At 44.3% G+C, this 15,569-nt stretch overlaps 1 protein-coding gene across 1 annotated transcript; it reads right to left on the bottom strand.

The window, feature by feature from the left end:
- Positions 1 to 697: 697 nt before the first annotated feature.
- LOC139257125 (CD83 antigen-like) lies at positions 698 to 9,397 on the bottom strand (the record flags this gene model as incomplete). The annotated part of the gene is made up of 3 exons (XM_070874393.1): positions 9,343 to 9,397; positions 9,042 to 9,169; positions 698 to 926 (listed from the first exon to the last, which is right to left on the bottom strand). Coding segments are annotated over exons 1-3 (412 nt in total), but the record flags the coding sequence as incomplete, so codon positions are not given.
- Between the last annotated feature and the right edge of the window lie 6,172 nt (positions 9,398 to 15,569).

Raw genomic sequence — 15,569 nt, forward strand, 5'->3', positions numbered from 1 at the left:
TAACCATTTCCAGATCCCTACGCAGCACTTTCCAGGTTATGTTATGTCTTTTTCCGTGTGTGTGTGCTCCGTGCTTCCCCTTGTTCTGTTCCTTCTTCAGTGCTGGTTATCTAGAACAGCTTTCAGTTCTGAGGAAGGATTTATAGCTGAAATCTACTGACTCATGTTCTGGACAGATACTCCCTGGCCTGCTAAGTATCTTTACCATTTTCCATTTGTTTCCCCCAGTTGATAAGTGCTGTCTCAAACCTCGTTGATCTCTTGTTTCCTAATTGTGTTTCTCTGAGGCATCCATTGTTTTAGGAACAATGAGGAAGCAGATGTTTGTGTGGACCTACAACTTGTGACATTATAATATTCCATTCTAATGATATCATGATTGGGAGTAGTCAACTCTGGGTATCACTACCCACTTATGATTCATTGGAACTTCAGATATGGAAATTCCTCTTTAAGTAAACACTTCCTCTTTAAGCTGCTGTAGAGCTAACATTGCATATGATTTTCCATCATTCCATGAGCCGAATTTCTAACCATTCTTGATTTGTGCTCCCACCCTGCAAAGCTCTGTACCAGGGGTGCGAATTCATAAACTCTACCCTGCAATATCGATGTGATAAAAAAGGAATGGAAGTGAGAATATACAGTACTGCTCTTTTAACCATGTGCTAACTTTAACTTTTAATAAGATACTGACCCACTTCTCGAAGTCTCACATCTGCCTGTTTGTTTTGTTCTCCAAGCGGTGCCCACAAGGAACACTGGTACGTTCCCAAGTCTTCACTGGAAATATTGTGGATAGTCAGGAAATAGGGATTAGCAGAAGCTACCTCAACCGACCCAGTGAAGCCCAGATAGCTCCTGGCAATGTTCTCTTTGAAATCCTTTCGAACAATTCCTGATAAGCTGAGCCCATCATCGGCTACCTAGAAAAATATTAAAATGTACACAAATCAGGGAGAATCAATCAGTGCTACTTCTTTCCACAGAGAGCATTTGCGACAGGGAGTATTTGTGGTTGAAACCATTGCATGGAAAAACAGATAAACATTTGATTCAGAGGTAGATATAGGGCTGTAGGGCCAAGGGCAAAGGTATGGAATTAGTCTTGGATTGCTCTCGCAAAGATCCAGCTCAGATATGATGGGCTATGTAGCTTCCACTTGTGCTGTTAACCTCTATGCTACTTCTATAGCTCTACTTCTAGCCAGGGCTTTTTAAATGAGTTAAACTGTTGTTTTTGATATATTCAACAAATATTTTTGACATCTTCAAATTCAGAAATTCTGATTTTGTTTAAACTCACAGGTTTTCACCGTTTTAGTGAAGACGAACTACAGTAAACTCAATCAAAATTGACAGTCAGGAAGAGGTTAATTATGATACTGAAGAATGCATTGTTTAAAATGGATATACTGCAATGTATATACTGCCAACAATTTACATCAAAACACAGCATATATATATACACACACACACACACACATACACACACAATATTTTTAGATTGCTTATGCAGTCATAGTTTAGTTATTACAGTGAAAATATTTGGGTTGTAGAATGTACTAGATTCAGGGTGAATTAGAACATGGCCAAGTATTCAGATGGCTTTATTAAAACTCTTGTTCACTGTGTTCAACTTAATGGAGCAATGAAGATTAAATTAAAGGATGTAAAACATCCCAGGGCTCAGCTGGAACAGTAAACGACCCTTACATTTTAGCAGCCAAGATTTTCTAGTTGTTATTTTATTGCATACAGCAAACAGCAGATGATGAATAGTTCATATGTTTTGGGTATGTTATTTGAGAGATGTTTGTTATCTCTTCTTTAAAAAAAAAGTCATGAGGTCTTTTACATCCACATGAACAGGCAGACGAAAGGCAGCACCTCCGACAATGTCATATTCCCTCAGTATTGCACTCAAGCGCCAGTCTAATATAATGGGCTCAAGGCCTGCTAACACTCACTGAATAGGCTTACTCATGGAAACTGGGTAAAGGTCAGAATAGTCAAAAGAGAAATGGAAACCAAAATAAAACTAAAATCCCAGACTAAAATGTCCCATTCTTTTCAGAATGCAAATAATTTGAGTCACAATTTGAGTCAGTTAACTTATGCCAGAATGTAAAAATGGGTATAACAAGAAATCAATGAGAAAAATCGGGGTCAAAGAAAACGCTGAACTCACTCCATATATTCCTCCTTTAAGTATGAAAGTTTCAAGCCATCTATCATTCACGCACATTAAGCACTAATGCAGAGAAATCAGATCGCGCCCATTACCCGTGTTAATTAGTAGCAATTCAGGCAGCACACAATATCCATGTTGCCTGCTGATCAGAATTATTTGTGCGTGCAGTCAGCGCTACCCACGTTATTCATTGGCTATATACCTATTGGCGGAGCCGTTATCGGGATGCCAGGGTACTCATTAAAGGCAGCCAGCACCTCTTAAAGGGGTGATGCATTCTGGCTGAAAAAATTGTCTAGCAAGTTCGGAAGAAATGGTTGAAGAAGCGAGCAAGCAGGCCCCAAGGATCTCTGATACAATATTGGAAGCCTTAGTGCAGGCAGGGACATCATTTTACGCACCCCTCAGGGGGCAGGAAGCACTCCAGGCATCTGCTCAGAAGGCAGTGGGAAGAGAACACTGAGAATGTCAATGCCAGGAGCATTGGCCTAAGAACATGGTTGCAATGCAGGAAAAATGATCTAACTAGAATTGTTAAGGCGAGAAGACTGCTTCCATACTTTCTCATCACAGCTGCACCACTCAGTGCCTCATTAATTACAACACGCACAGCACTCTCAACACTGCCTTCTCCCACTACCTGCACTCTCCCTGCAATCACTGCACTACTCTCATCACTATTACAACCCTCACTTACCCACAGCTCACACTCTCAGCTATTGCAGCATGACAGTCACATTCTCCAAACTCCTCACAAGACTCTCTAACATAGTTCACTCTTTCTTGCAGGTGAAGGTCACACACAATAGCAGGCAACAGGTTACCATTGGAGGAGGAAGAGCACCCATCGACACCCTCTTCAAGAGAGCCTCCTGCCTATAACGGGAAGGTGTAGACTGAAGGCCGTGACTACAGGCGTCGCTGGAGGAGAAGTCACACAAGATTTCTTTATACCTAATCCTCTTTGTCTCTTCTCACTTCTCTTTCACCCCACACATACTGCACGACAAGTTGCACATACTTTCAACAGCCACTGCTTTCTCTCTGATCTCTCTCACACCACAAGCTAACCCTTGTCCATTTCTTTCATTTCAGCTGCTGAGAATGTCGAGGCCCAATAGCTCGTAGATGAAGAGGAGGCTAGTGTTCCTGAAGGTGCATCTGCTCAGATATTGACTTTAGAGACTGGGACTTTAGAGGCTAGGCAAGAGGGATGGGCACATGGTGACTCACTGGGCACAAGTGTGCAGCAGCTAGAGAAGGGGGATGGGACACAATAGGTGCCAGCTCACTGGAGGGCGAGGTCACACACTAGTTGTGAGGACTCAATTGCTGATTTTCAGGACACAGGCTACCAAAGAAGGCTCACGGATATACACCGGGAAATGCTTGGTGGGCTGGGCAACCTACCAGAGAGCTTGCGCACAATGTCACGGTACATGGAGAAGTCCAGCGTCAACTTGTCCCAAGGCTTTATGCCGAGCATGTAGACTATTCTTTCCAACATGGACTAAGTCATCAGCTCCATCAGCGCCGCAGTGTAAGCCACCATGATGGAGCCTCTTATAACAACTCTGATAGCTTCCCTGGCAGTGCAAACTGCTGTCATGGCAGCTTATAGGGCAAGTATGGCAGGTCAAACTGCTGATGTAGAAGCTCGCTCAACTGCCATATTGCCGTTGTGGGCTTTTATGAATCATGACAGCTGCCAGGATAGCAGGCAGACCAGTTGTACATTGAGAGAGTGGCATCCCTTTTGATTAATAAAGATGCCAGACTGGTGATGGGGAGCATGCAATGTGTGCAGTCAATAGCAGCTTGCACCCTGGGGAAGCCTGCCATGTATGTGAAACCTAGTGCTCTCTCGCCCTACTTCACTTTGTCAATAGGGAAGGAGATGTATTTCTCCTGGTGTAGAGAGCTTCAGTGACCTCCCTGATGTAGCGGTGCACTACAAACAGGGAGGTGCTGTTAATGTCACCAGTTACATCCTGAAAGGAGCCTGTGGTATAAAAGTCTGGTTTGAAGCTGGAATTGTGGCTGCAGCAAGTGACATAGCTCGGCGATTGCCTCCTTGCTGAAGCGAAGGTGGCTGAGACATTGCTCCTCAGTTAAGTTGAGGTAGGAGAAGACCTCTGTGGATATCTCCTCCTGTTCAGTGCCCTCCTCTTCACTCTTCAAGCAGCATCTCCTGATCTGTGGCATCTTCTTGTCTGCTATTCCTGAAGGCAGCCTACCAGACCACCCATCCCTGCAGCCTGACTATTTGTGAGGCAAAGAGCAATAACAATGCAAAAGCTTTCTATGTAAAGTGACCTTTCCAGAGTGATAGAACACCGCAAAAAATGCCTAGAAATTGCTATGGAAACGCGCATGGGTCTTAGCTATGCTTGCCTTTTTGTGGGATATGTGGAACATTCTTTGTTCCAGTCCTACTCGGGTCCCCTCCCTCACCTTTTTTTCCAGTACATTGATGACTGTATCAGTGCTGTTTCCTGCTCTTGCTCTGAACTTGAAAATTTTATTCACTTTGCATCCAATTTTCATCCTTCACATGATCCATCTCCGACTCTTCCCTTCCCTTCCTCAACTTCTCCATCTCCATTTCTGGGGATAGGCTTTTGAGACTTATATCCACTATAAGTCCACTGACTCCTACAGCCACCTGGACTACACTTCCTCCCACCCTGTATCCTGTAAGGACCCCATTCCATTCTCCCAGTTTCTCCGTCTCCATCGCATCTGCTCTGATGCCACCTTTCACATTAGTGTCTCTGACATGTCTTCCTTTTTCCTCAACAGAGAATTCCCCTCCGCTGTGATTAACATGGCCTCCATTCCCACTCTGACCTCTCCGTCCTCGGTCTCCTATACTGTTCCAACGAAGCTCAACGCAAGCTCGAGGAACAGCACCTCATCTTTCGTTTAGGCACTTTAAAGGCCTCTGAATTCAACATCGAGTTCAACAATTTCAGAGTGTAACAGCTACCCATCTTTGGCTCCCTTCTCCCCCCCACCACTCTTCCCCCACCCTCCCCCCCCCCCCCCCCCACCCGAGCCTGTTTCTTCTCTTTTTTTCTCCTCGTCTCTAATGGCAGTTGGTCATTATTCTGTCATTCATACCCTATCTTGACTAATGTTTTTCTAGCTCCTGGCATTACCATTTCAATTCAGCCCATCATCCCTTTTGACTCTCTAATCTCTCCTGCCTTCCACCCTTTCACAGACCTTCCTATTTGTTCTTTTTTCCCCTTCCCGTGCTGATTAAGAATGTGTTCTTTCCGAACACTCTCCAGTTCTGATGAAGGGCTGTCGACCCGAAACGTTAACTCTGCTTTCTCTCCACCGATGCTGCCTGACCTGCTGAGATTTCCAGCATTTTCTGTTTTTATGCCAGAAATAATAAACTTGCAACTAACCTGCAACTACTGCATGGTCCCTTTAAATAGCGCTGTTGGTTAGCACCATGGAAAACGGGTAATTTAAACAGAATGCTGCTGACGCGCCTGCTGCCAGCGCAATCGCTTCTACCAATATGGTGGGTGGCGCCCTTCCAGCATGAAATGCCCGCATGCTTCCTGCCCACCATATTGGAGACTTAGTAAACCGCTAACCACCTGAAAAACAGGCCGGCACTCGACGGCTAAATTTCATGGCCTCTATGTTTAAGAACATGTGACTGTTATAATTTTTTATGTGACCTATACTGATGTCATGAAAATGCATTCAAAGAGAAAATACAGAGCAGGTCTCCATGAGATAGAAACATAGAAAATAGGAGCAGTAGGAGGCCATTCGGCCCTTCAAGTCTGCACCACCATTCAATATGATCATGGCTGATCCTCTATCTCAACACCATATTCCCGCTTTTTCCCCATACCCCTTGATGTCTTGTGTGTCTAGAAATCTATCCATCTCCCTCTTAAATATATTCAGTGACTTGGCCTCCACAGCCTCTGTGGTAGAGAATTCCACAGGTTCACCACCCTTTGAGCGAAAACATTTCTCCTCATCTCTGTCCTAAATTTCCTACCCTGTATCCTGAGATTGTGACCCCTTGTTCCAGGCTTCCCAGCCAGGGGAAACATCCTCTCCTCATCCAGTCTATCCAACCCAATCAGAATTTTATATGTTTCAATGAGATCCCCTCTCACTCTTCTAAACTCTAGTGAATACAGGCCTAGTCGACCCAATCTCTCCTCATACGACAGTCCTGCCATCCCAAGAATCAGTCTGGTGAACCTTCGCTGCACTCCCTCTATTGCAAGTATATCCTTTCTTAGGTAAGGGGACCAAAACTGCACACAATACTCCAGGTGCAGTCTCACCAAGGCCCTGTATAACTGTAGTAAGACTTCCTTGCTCATGTACTCAAATCCTCTTGCAATGAAGGCCAACATACCATTTGTCTTCTTAACTGCTTGCTGCACCTGCATGTTTGCTTTCAATGACAGTTGTACAAGGACACCCAGGTCCCTCTGTACATCGACACTTCCCAAGCCATCACCATTTAAATAATACTCTGTCCTTATATTTTTCCTACCAAAGTGGATAAATTCACATTTATCCACGTTATACTGCATCTGCCATGTGTTTGCCCACCTACTCAGCCTATTTAAACCATCTTGCAGCGTCTTTGCATCCTCCTCACAACTCACAATCCCACCTAGTTTATGTTGTCAGCAAAATTGGAAATATTACATTTGGTTTAAATCATTTATATATAGTGTGAATAGCTGGGGCCCAAGCACTGATCCCTATGGTACCCCACTCGCCACCCCAAAAAAGACCCGTTTATTCCTACTCTCTGTTTCCTGTCAGTTAACCAATTTTCAATCCATGCCAATACATTACCCCCAATCCTATGTGCTTTAACTTTGCACACTAACCTCTTATGTGGGACTTTATCAAAGGCCTTCTGAAAATCCAAATACACTACATCCACTGATTTTCCCTTATCTATTCTATCAGTTACATACTCGAAAAACTCCAGTAGGTTTGTCAAACAGGATTTTCCTTTCATAAATCCATGTTGACTTTGTCTAATTCTGTTGATATTATCTAAGTGTGCCGTTATCACATCCTTTATAATACTCTAGCATTTTCCCTATACTGATGTTAGGCTAACCGGTCTATAGTTCCCTGTTTTCTCTCTCCCTCCTTTTTTAAATAGTGGGGTTACATTTGCTACCCTCCAATCTGCAGGAACTGTTCCATAATCTGTAGAATTTTGGAAGATGACAACCAATGCATCAACTATTTCCATGGCTACCTCTTTTAGTACTCTGGGATGCAGATCATCAGGCCCTGGGGATTTATCGGCCTTCAGTCCCATTAGTTTCTCCAGCATTATTTTCTTACTAATATCTTACTAATAATCAGTTAATTCCTCTTGCTCACTAGACCCTTGGTTCCCTAGCATTTCTGGGACGTTATTTGTGTCCTCTTCTGTGAAGACAGAACCAAATTATTTATTTAACTGTTCTGCCATTTCGTTGTTTCCCATTATAAATTCTCCCATTTCTGTCTGTAAAGGACCTACATTTGTCTTCAATAATCGTTTTCTTTTTACGTACTTGTAGAAACTTTTGCAGTTGGTTTTTATGTTCCTTGCAAGTTTACTCTCATACTCTATTTTTCACCTCTTGATCCTTTTTTGCTGAATTCTAAACTGCTCCCAATCCTCAGGCCTGCTACTTTTTCTGGCAACTTTGTATAACTCCTCTTTGAATCTAATACTATCCTTAATTTCTTTTGTTAGCCATGGTTGTGCCATTATTCCTTTTGTGTTTTTACGCCAGAAAGGAATGTATAACTGTTGCAATTCATGCATTCATTCCTTAAATGTTAGCCATTGCCTATCCAGCGTCATGCCTTTTAATGAATCTTCCCAATCTATCATAGCCAATTCATTCCTCATACTTTTGTAGTTTCCCTTGTTTAAATTTAGGATTGTTCGGATTGGACTACTTCACTTTCCATCTTAATAAAGAATTCAATCATGTTATGGTCACTCCTCCCTAAAGGACCCCGCACAACAAGACTGTTAATTAACCCCTTCTCATTGCACAATACCCAATCTAGGATAGCCTGCTCCCTAGTAGGCTCCTCAACATATTGGTCTAGAAAACCATCTCGTACACACTCCAGGAATTCATCTGCCACAATATTATTACTAATTTGCCTTTCCAGTCTATATGTAGATTAAAGTTATCAATGATTACTGTAGTTCCCTTGTTACATGCTCTAATTTCCTGTTTGATGCCGTCCCCTACACTACCGCTACTGTTTAGACGCCTATAGACAACTCCCACCAATGTTTTCTGCCCCTTGTTGCTCCTTAGATAGATTTTTTTTAAAGATCATAAAATGGCAATAAAACACCAGAAACTGACTCGTTCCTGCTGCACCTAAAATTCTGGGCTTAAATTTTACACCTGTTTTGAACCAGGATAACTGCAGGAAATTCACCTGTATGGCTCTTTTCCCTGGAGGCACTGACCTTTATTATGGAGTAAATCTGGAGTACGCATATGCGCAACTAAACGCAGAAATCCAGAAGTTGAGTCCAAGTTGTGCTCCTCCACAGGGCATATGCGCAACTAAACGCAGAAATCCAGAAGTTGAGTCCAAGTTGTGCTCCTCCACAGGCTGCGCTATACCGGTACCTCACCGAGAGACACGGCATTGAAATCAATATATGGTTTGAAGTTGCAATGGAACTGAATATCAGGTGCTGCGTATAACGATCTGATACCGCCCGTTTTACCCCATCGCCCGAGACGAATTTCTAGGCCTACGGGTATAGTCTAAATGTACCCTTAAACCCGACAGTAAAACTCTTTACCTTGTACCAGCTGATAGCTCGGTACTCAACTGCAGACTTAGACCGAGCATCACAGGGCAACTTTGCTCTTTCACCCAACCTTGTCAACACTTCTGTCACAGCTTCTGCGCCCAGAAAGAACAGCACTGCTGAAACAAGAGCACAACAGGGTAAATTGTCAAGATATTTCAAACGACACACACTTAATCAAACGGGAAAAAAGCAACGAACCCAAAGCTTTGTGACTGAAAGGCAAGAAAAAAAGTCTGTCATATACTGTGACTGAGCACAAAGATGAATTTTAAAGCGCGCTTAAAATTACCTGGCTGTAGTATTAAAAACACGGGTCGCTTCAGTTTACAGAACAGAAATTCCATGGCGTGATCTCACTGACGACAGCTAAGCAAGTGGCGAGTGCCGAGGCGTTCACCTCTCAGTGAAACCAACCAGCGATCCGAGAAACGAAACCATAGCAGCTTTAAGGGCATCAATTTCGTTTCCCGGTGATTATGACGTGATATTTTTGATTCAGACAGCTGAGTTATGAGTTTTATTCAATCACGAGATTATCTGGGTGACAGATTCCGGCACTTGCAATCTACAGGAAAATTAATCAACACATTGGTTTAATTTCTCAGTCCGCAGATGAAATGTGGTATGGACATCACAGGATTGAAATGAAATGATGACCATGATGGTAGAATCACAGAGATGCCAATGCTGAAAATGCAAAAATACTGAGAAAGAAGTGCTATTTATCATGTAACTCAGTTTGCTATATCATGTAACTCAGGGGCTATAAAAGGAGCGCCGGACCCTGGGACATCGTGAGCTACCCCGACCTTGCGAGAACATCTCCGCAGGTCGGGGCTATAAAAAGAGCTGGAGCATGCCACTGCAGCTTCCAGCGAGATGACACAAATGTGCGATGGCTTCGAGGTGGGCGACTGGGTGACGTCATGAGGACCCAGGTCGCCGTTCAGAGCGTGGGCAGAAGCATCGGTGGGGCCCTGGTACAGCAGAGGAGCGGGAAGGTCGTGGTGGACTTGCGACGACTGACCGGGGCGAACAAGTGATGAGGGATCGTGGCTGAGATTTGGTGGACGATCGTGAGAGTTTCGGCACATGTTTGGTGTGGAGGTGCAGTGGGGGATTGTGGTGGAGGTGCAGTGAGTGTTTTTGTGTTGGAGGAGTGGTGAGGGATCATGGCGGAGGGGCGGCGAGAGATCGTTGCGGAGGTGCAGCAAATGAGGGTGAGGGGCCCAGAAGAGCCCGGGGGCCTGCCCAAACTGCGATATGCGTGCTCACTAGGTCCGTGCAGCAGAGCAGGTCTCCAGACGTCCTGGTTAACCCTTGCTACGGGATAAAGTCCTAGCTCTGTCAAGCCTGTGTGGTGGCTGATGTGCAACGGTCACCACACATTAAAAAAAATCCATGCATAGGCATCTTCCATCCGCTCAATTGGAGTTCAGGACTGGAACATTGGGTCCTTCATTGAAACATCTGTGAACTCATGTGGAAGCAAGTCATCCTCGTTCAAGGGACCACCGATGATGATGATGATGAAGAACTCAGTTTGAGGCATGTGACAGAAGCAGCCTCAGAAGGCGTACATTCAAACTGAAATGTTTGAGTATATAATACACACACGTTATTGTAAGTGATTATTGCAGAATCAAGTACATAGATACCTATAGAGAAAGTCCCTACCATGTTACATGTGGCTACTGTAATGTATGTACCTGTGAGGGTGCTCGCAGGTTTTCCAAAAGAGTTGTAGAACTAATGAAGATCCGAGCCAGGGTGTCCTTAGAGATGGAGAACGCGGTGTCCACCGGTACCCTCGCGGCCTTCTGCGAGATGTGGGCACCGGAGGGACTGGAGTGCATCATCACCCCCAGCAACCAAATTTTTATTTGATTTAAGTTTCGTTAAAGTTTAAATTGCCAATTTGTGGGTTCTAGTGCCCTTGACAAAAGGGGGTACTTGATTTTCCGTTCTCACCAAAATAGTGTGGAGCTGTTGAAGTTATTGCATTTGTGGTTTCAGTGGTAGAATTCTCGCCAACCGCTGGTTCCACAGCCCCCGTCCCCAACGGCCCCCCCCCCCCAGGCTTTTTTGGCACCCGGGCGTGGGATCAATTCTGCTGGCCGACGCTCCGACCCTTGAGCCCTTGAGCATTCGGTGGTGGCATGTCAGTTGTAAAAAAATGAAAAGTTACAGAATTCCATCAAACTTTCTTTTACTGCGTTATAAGGTAAAAAAAATTAATCTTTATTATGGAGTGTTCTTGACTCCAGTCAAAACTTTGCTGAAAAACAATGCTGTCTTTCTGCGCCAATTTTTCAATGTGTGCTGCTTTTTCTTAACTCACCAGAAGGTTTTTCGGGAGTGGTCACATACGCCGACCTAGGAGAAATGTTTTTGGGCAAAGTTACATAATTGACAAAAACTGGCGCAGACATCAGGTTATGACGCAAAAGAAAAACTAACCTAAAAAAATCGTAACTAACTGAGTTACGCTGGCACACATTGCTTGGGGAAACTTTCATTTTTTAACTTACGCCAAAAAAACGACCCAAATCACTGGGGAAAATTGAGCCCATAGATAGGTTCAGTGAGTGGGCAAAAATTTGGCAGATGGATTATAATGTGCGAAAATGTGAGGTTATCTACTTTGGTAGGAAAAATAAAAAAACTAATTATATTTAAATGGGGAACGCAAAAAATTAGCATGCAGGTACAGCAAGTAATCAGGAAGGTAAATGGAACGTTGACCTTTATTGCAAGGGGGATGGAGTATAAAAATAGGGAAGTCCTGCTCCAACTGTACAGGGTGTTGGTAAGACTACACCTGGAGTACTGCGTACAGTTTTAGTCTCCTTATTTAAGGAAGGATATACTTGCATTGGAGGCAGTTCAGAGAATGTTCAAGAGGTTGATTCCTGAGATGATGGGGTTGTCATATGAAGAAAGGTTGAGCAGATTGGGCCTGTACTCAATGGAGTTTAGAAGGCTGAGAGGTGAACTTATTGAAACGTATAAGATTCTGAGGGGGCTTGACAGGGTAGATGCAGAGTGAATGTTTTCCCTCATGAGGGAATCTAGAATTAGGGGGCATAGTTTCAGAATAAAGATCGCCCATTTAAAACATAAATGAGGAGGAATTTCTTCTCTCAGAGGGTCGGGAATCTTTGAAATTCTCTGCCCCAGAACTGTGGAGACTGGGTCTTTGAATATATTTAAGGTGGAGATAGACAGATTTTTGAATGATAAGGGAGTCAAGGGTTATTTGGAGCAGGCGGGGGAGTGGAGTTGAGGCCAAGATCAGATCAGCCATGATCTTATTGAATGGCGGTGCAGGCTCGAGGGGCCAAATGGCCCACTCCTGCTCCTATTTCTTATGCTCTTAACAAGGCTTAATTTTTTCAATGATTTTTACAGCGAGAATAGAGCGTAAAAAGTTGAAGTTCACATCATATCATTGATCCTGTGCTGATTGCAACAAGACTGCTTCAGTATAGGAGCAGGGCATCACTGACAACAACATCCGGATTTTCGCGTTTAATTGCGCATGTGCGGATGCCAGAAGTTGCTGTCAGTTTTACATAGTGATGACGGCGAACGCTGACAGTTTTGCCGTCATTACAACTGCAAATCCTAGGGCATTGACCTTTCACTATGCAGTCTGATGGCCTCCCCTGAGCCAGGGCCTGTGTCTGGCCTAAGTTAGGCCTGACATTTACTAGTTTTCTTATATAACTCTCCCACCCTCATGCCAAGCTTTTAATGATTCCTAACTAGTAACTGGAGTCATAGTTACTGGTTTCTTTATAGAAATATTTTCTCAGGTACACATCCTTTCCAATATGTACTTAAAATTTAAATATTGCTGAGATTCTGCCTAATGAGAGAAGCTGAGATGTTAGATATTTTTCATTTGCAACTAAGAATGTGTGTAAACACTTTTTATCATGTGTTTCAGTTTGGTGGCATCCTGTCCCTATTTCTGCTGTATTTGCCTGTTCTAAAATAATTTATTATTCATTCATGAACCACGATCTCAAATAATTAGGATAAGGTCAAGTTTTGCTTCATAGAAGTGTGGGCTTGCTATAGAAACTGGCATTTATAGGGACCATCTGCTTTCCCTTATTGGGTCTTTGAATTTTTGTTGTTACCCAGTCGTGATCTGTCACTCAGATATTTAACAATATTTTAAGCGCTATGGAGACAGAAAACTAGTTATCCACTAAAAACTTAGGTATCAATAAAAAACATTCCCAACAACAATGCATTATAAAGAAAGAACTGATGACATCTCAAAGTGCTTCAAATCCAATTAGTTACAGTACTTTCAAGTCCAGTCACTGTTGTGATGCAGGCCAGAAATGTTCGCTATTGGCCTGTAATTTGCAGTCCGGATCATTGCGTCTTTGAAACTGACCGCAACTTCAGGATTAGACGCATGTGGAAATCCTGAAGTTGTTACCTGTTGTTCACTGCTCTGACACAGGCTGTGCCGTCCCCCGCTGCCCCCCTCTCCTCCACACACACACACACACACACATAGAGTTGGCAAGCAGTGAAATCTCTCAAATCTGGGAAACTTTAGCTCTTCTGCAATAAGTACGCTGCAAATTCCCCACTAAAAGCTAGACCCAAAGGGATTAGGTGTAACTTGGGTTTTAACAGTATATTGGGCTCAATTTTCCCCAATGCTGATTTCTGGCGTATTACCAGAGTTATGCCATTTTTGGGCCCCAGCTACTCCAAAAAAATAAGTAGCATGTTTCCCCGTTCTATTTTTTGAAATTGGTGCCACGCAGCCTGTCCTGTAGCCTTGGGGAGGGGGGTGGAGCCTAATAGCTGCACTGAAAAAATGATGTCCCCCCCTTTTGCGCATGCGCAAAAAGAAAGGAAGTTTTTGACCTGATTGTTATGGGCGCGCATGCCCAGCACAGCTCCCAGTCTGCATTCCGCCATTTTTAAAGAGCAAGTTGTGTGTGAGAACTTTAATTCTCAGTAGAAAAATCGGAGCTGCAATACAAGATGCAACGCGGCTCAAGGACCAAGAATTTCTTATAGGATGAAGTGGAGGCATTAGTTACTGTGATTGAGGCCAGATGGCAAGAGCTGGACATCAGCAGAGGTCACATAAAAGTTTCACCAAAAGAAATGAAGAAATGCTGGAACCAACTTGCAGAAGATTACTGTGCAATGGTGCCCACCCCGAGCTCTGGTGGCCAGTGCAAAAAGAAATGACAGGACCTTGGTCAAGTAGTTAGTGCAAGTAATATTTTCATTTATTCAATGGAATTGTAAATGTGACCAGCTGTATATGTCCCACCCAGCAGAAAGACACCCTCTCTAAAATGTTATATTTTCATCCTTGCGAAGGAAGGTGGCACACAATAAAAGGGAAAGAACTCAAACAGGAAGAGGCCCAACAAATCTGCACCCTTGGAAGAAAAGGTCGCTGCTTGGATGGGTCCCGCTTGGAGAAAAGCAACCACCACTGCACAAGCTGGGCCCACACTCGAGGGAGAGGGTAAGTCCTGCAAATTCCACAGTCTGGCTTTGCTAAATGTTAAGTACTGCACAGGCTAGCCATGCTTCGGTTCATGGGAATGTCTCCATCAGCTACACTTCGGTTGATGCAGTGTGCTATCATTCATCGTGGTCCTTCAAATCAGCCTGCTGCCTGCGCTGTGTGACCTACTCATGCCACCCACCCTGCCCCCTCCTCTGCTGCTAACCATTTGTTCTGTTATAATTTGTAGAACTTGAGGCCAACCCTGACGATGCAGAAGAAGATTCAGATGAGGACGAGCCTGAAGAGGAGAACATCTTCTAATCCCACCTTCCAGACTCAGATCATGGGGATGAGGGAGAGGCGATGAATGAAGCCCCCAATGTTATACTCACTTTGGAGGAGGTGCAGGCGACACCCATTAAGGTGCCAGCCCCTTTCCTGAGAGGTACGAGTGTTGCTGGGATATTCCATGGTTTCCCACAATCCACGCTTAGGGATTCCAGTGGGGTGCAGCGAGGCACACCCAGGGCCCCACCGTCCGAGACTGCGGGTCCAAGTGGGATGCAGCAAGCCACACTCCGGGCCCCACCGTCTGAAACTGCGGGTCCCAGTGGGATGCAGCGACCCATATCCAGGGTGAGGAGGGGAAGGGGAGCTCTGCCCTTCTGGCTGCTGCTGAAACATGGCAGATATAATGCTCTCGCATAGGATGAACACATCATCGGTGCTCCCAGAGTATCTTGCATCAACTGACATGATGCGATGCATGTTGCCACACACGAGTTGCACATTAACAGAGTGGAAGCCTTTTCTATTCCTGTACATCTCAGAATCCTCCAAAGGTGATGTGGGTACAATCAATGCAGCCCTGTACCTTTGGGAAGCCAGCAATCCTGGAGATGCCCAGAGCCCTTTTACACGTTGCCTGGGTGATCATGGGAACTTTATGTAGTCATTCCTCCGGGCACAGAGCGTAGCAGTCATCTGCCGAATGCAGATATGTGTTGCATATT

The sequence above is a fragment of the Pristiophorus japonicus genome, unplaced genomic scaffold, assembly GCF_044704955.1.
Source record: "Pristiophorus japonicus isolate sPriJap1 unplaced genomic scaffold, sPriJap1.hap1 HAP1_SCAFFOLD_801, whole genome shotgun sequence".
NCBI classification, from domain to species: Eukaryota; Metazoa; Chordata; class Chondrichthyes; family Pristiophoridae; genus Pristiophorus; species Pristiophorus japonicus.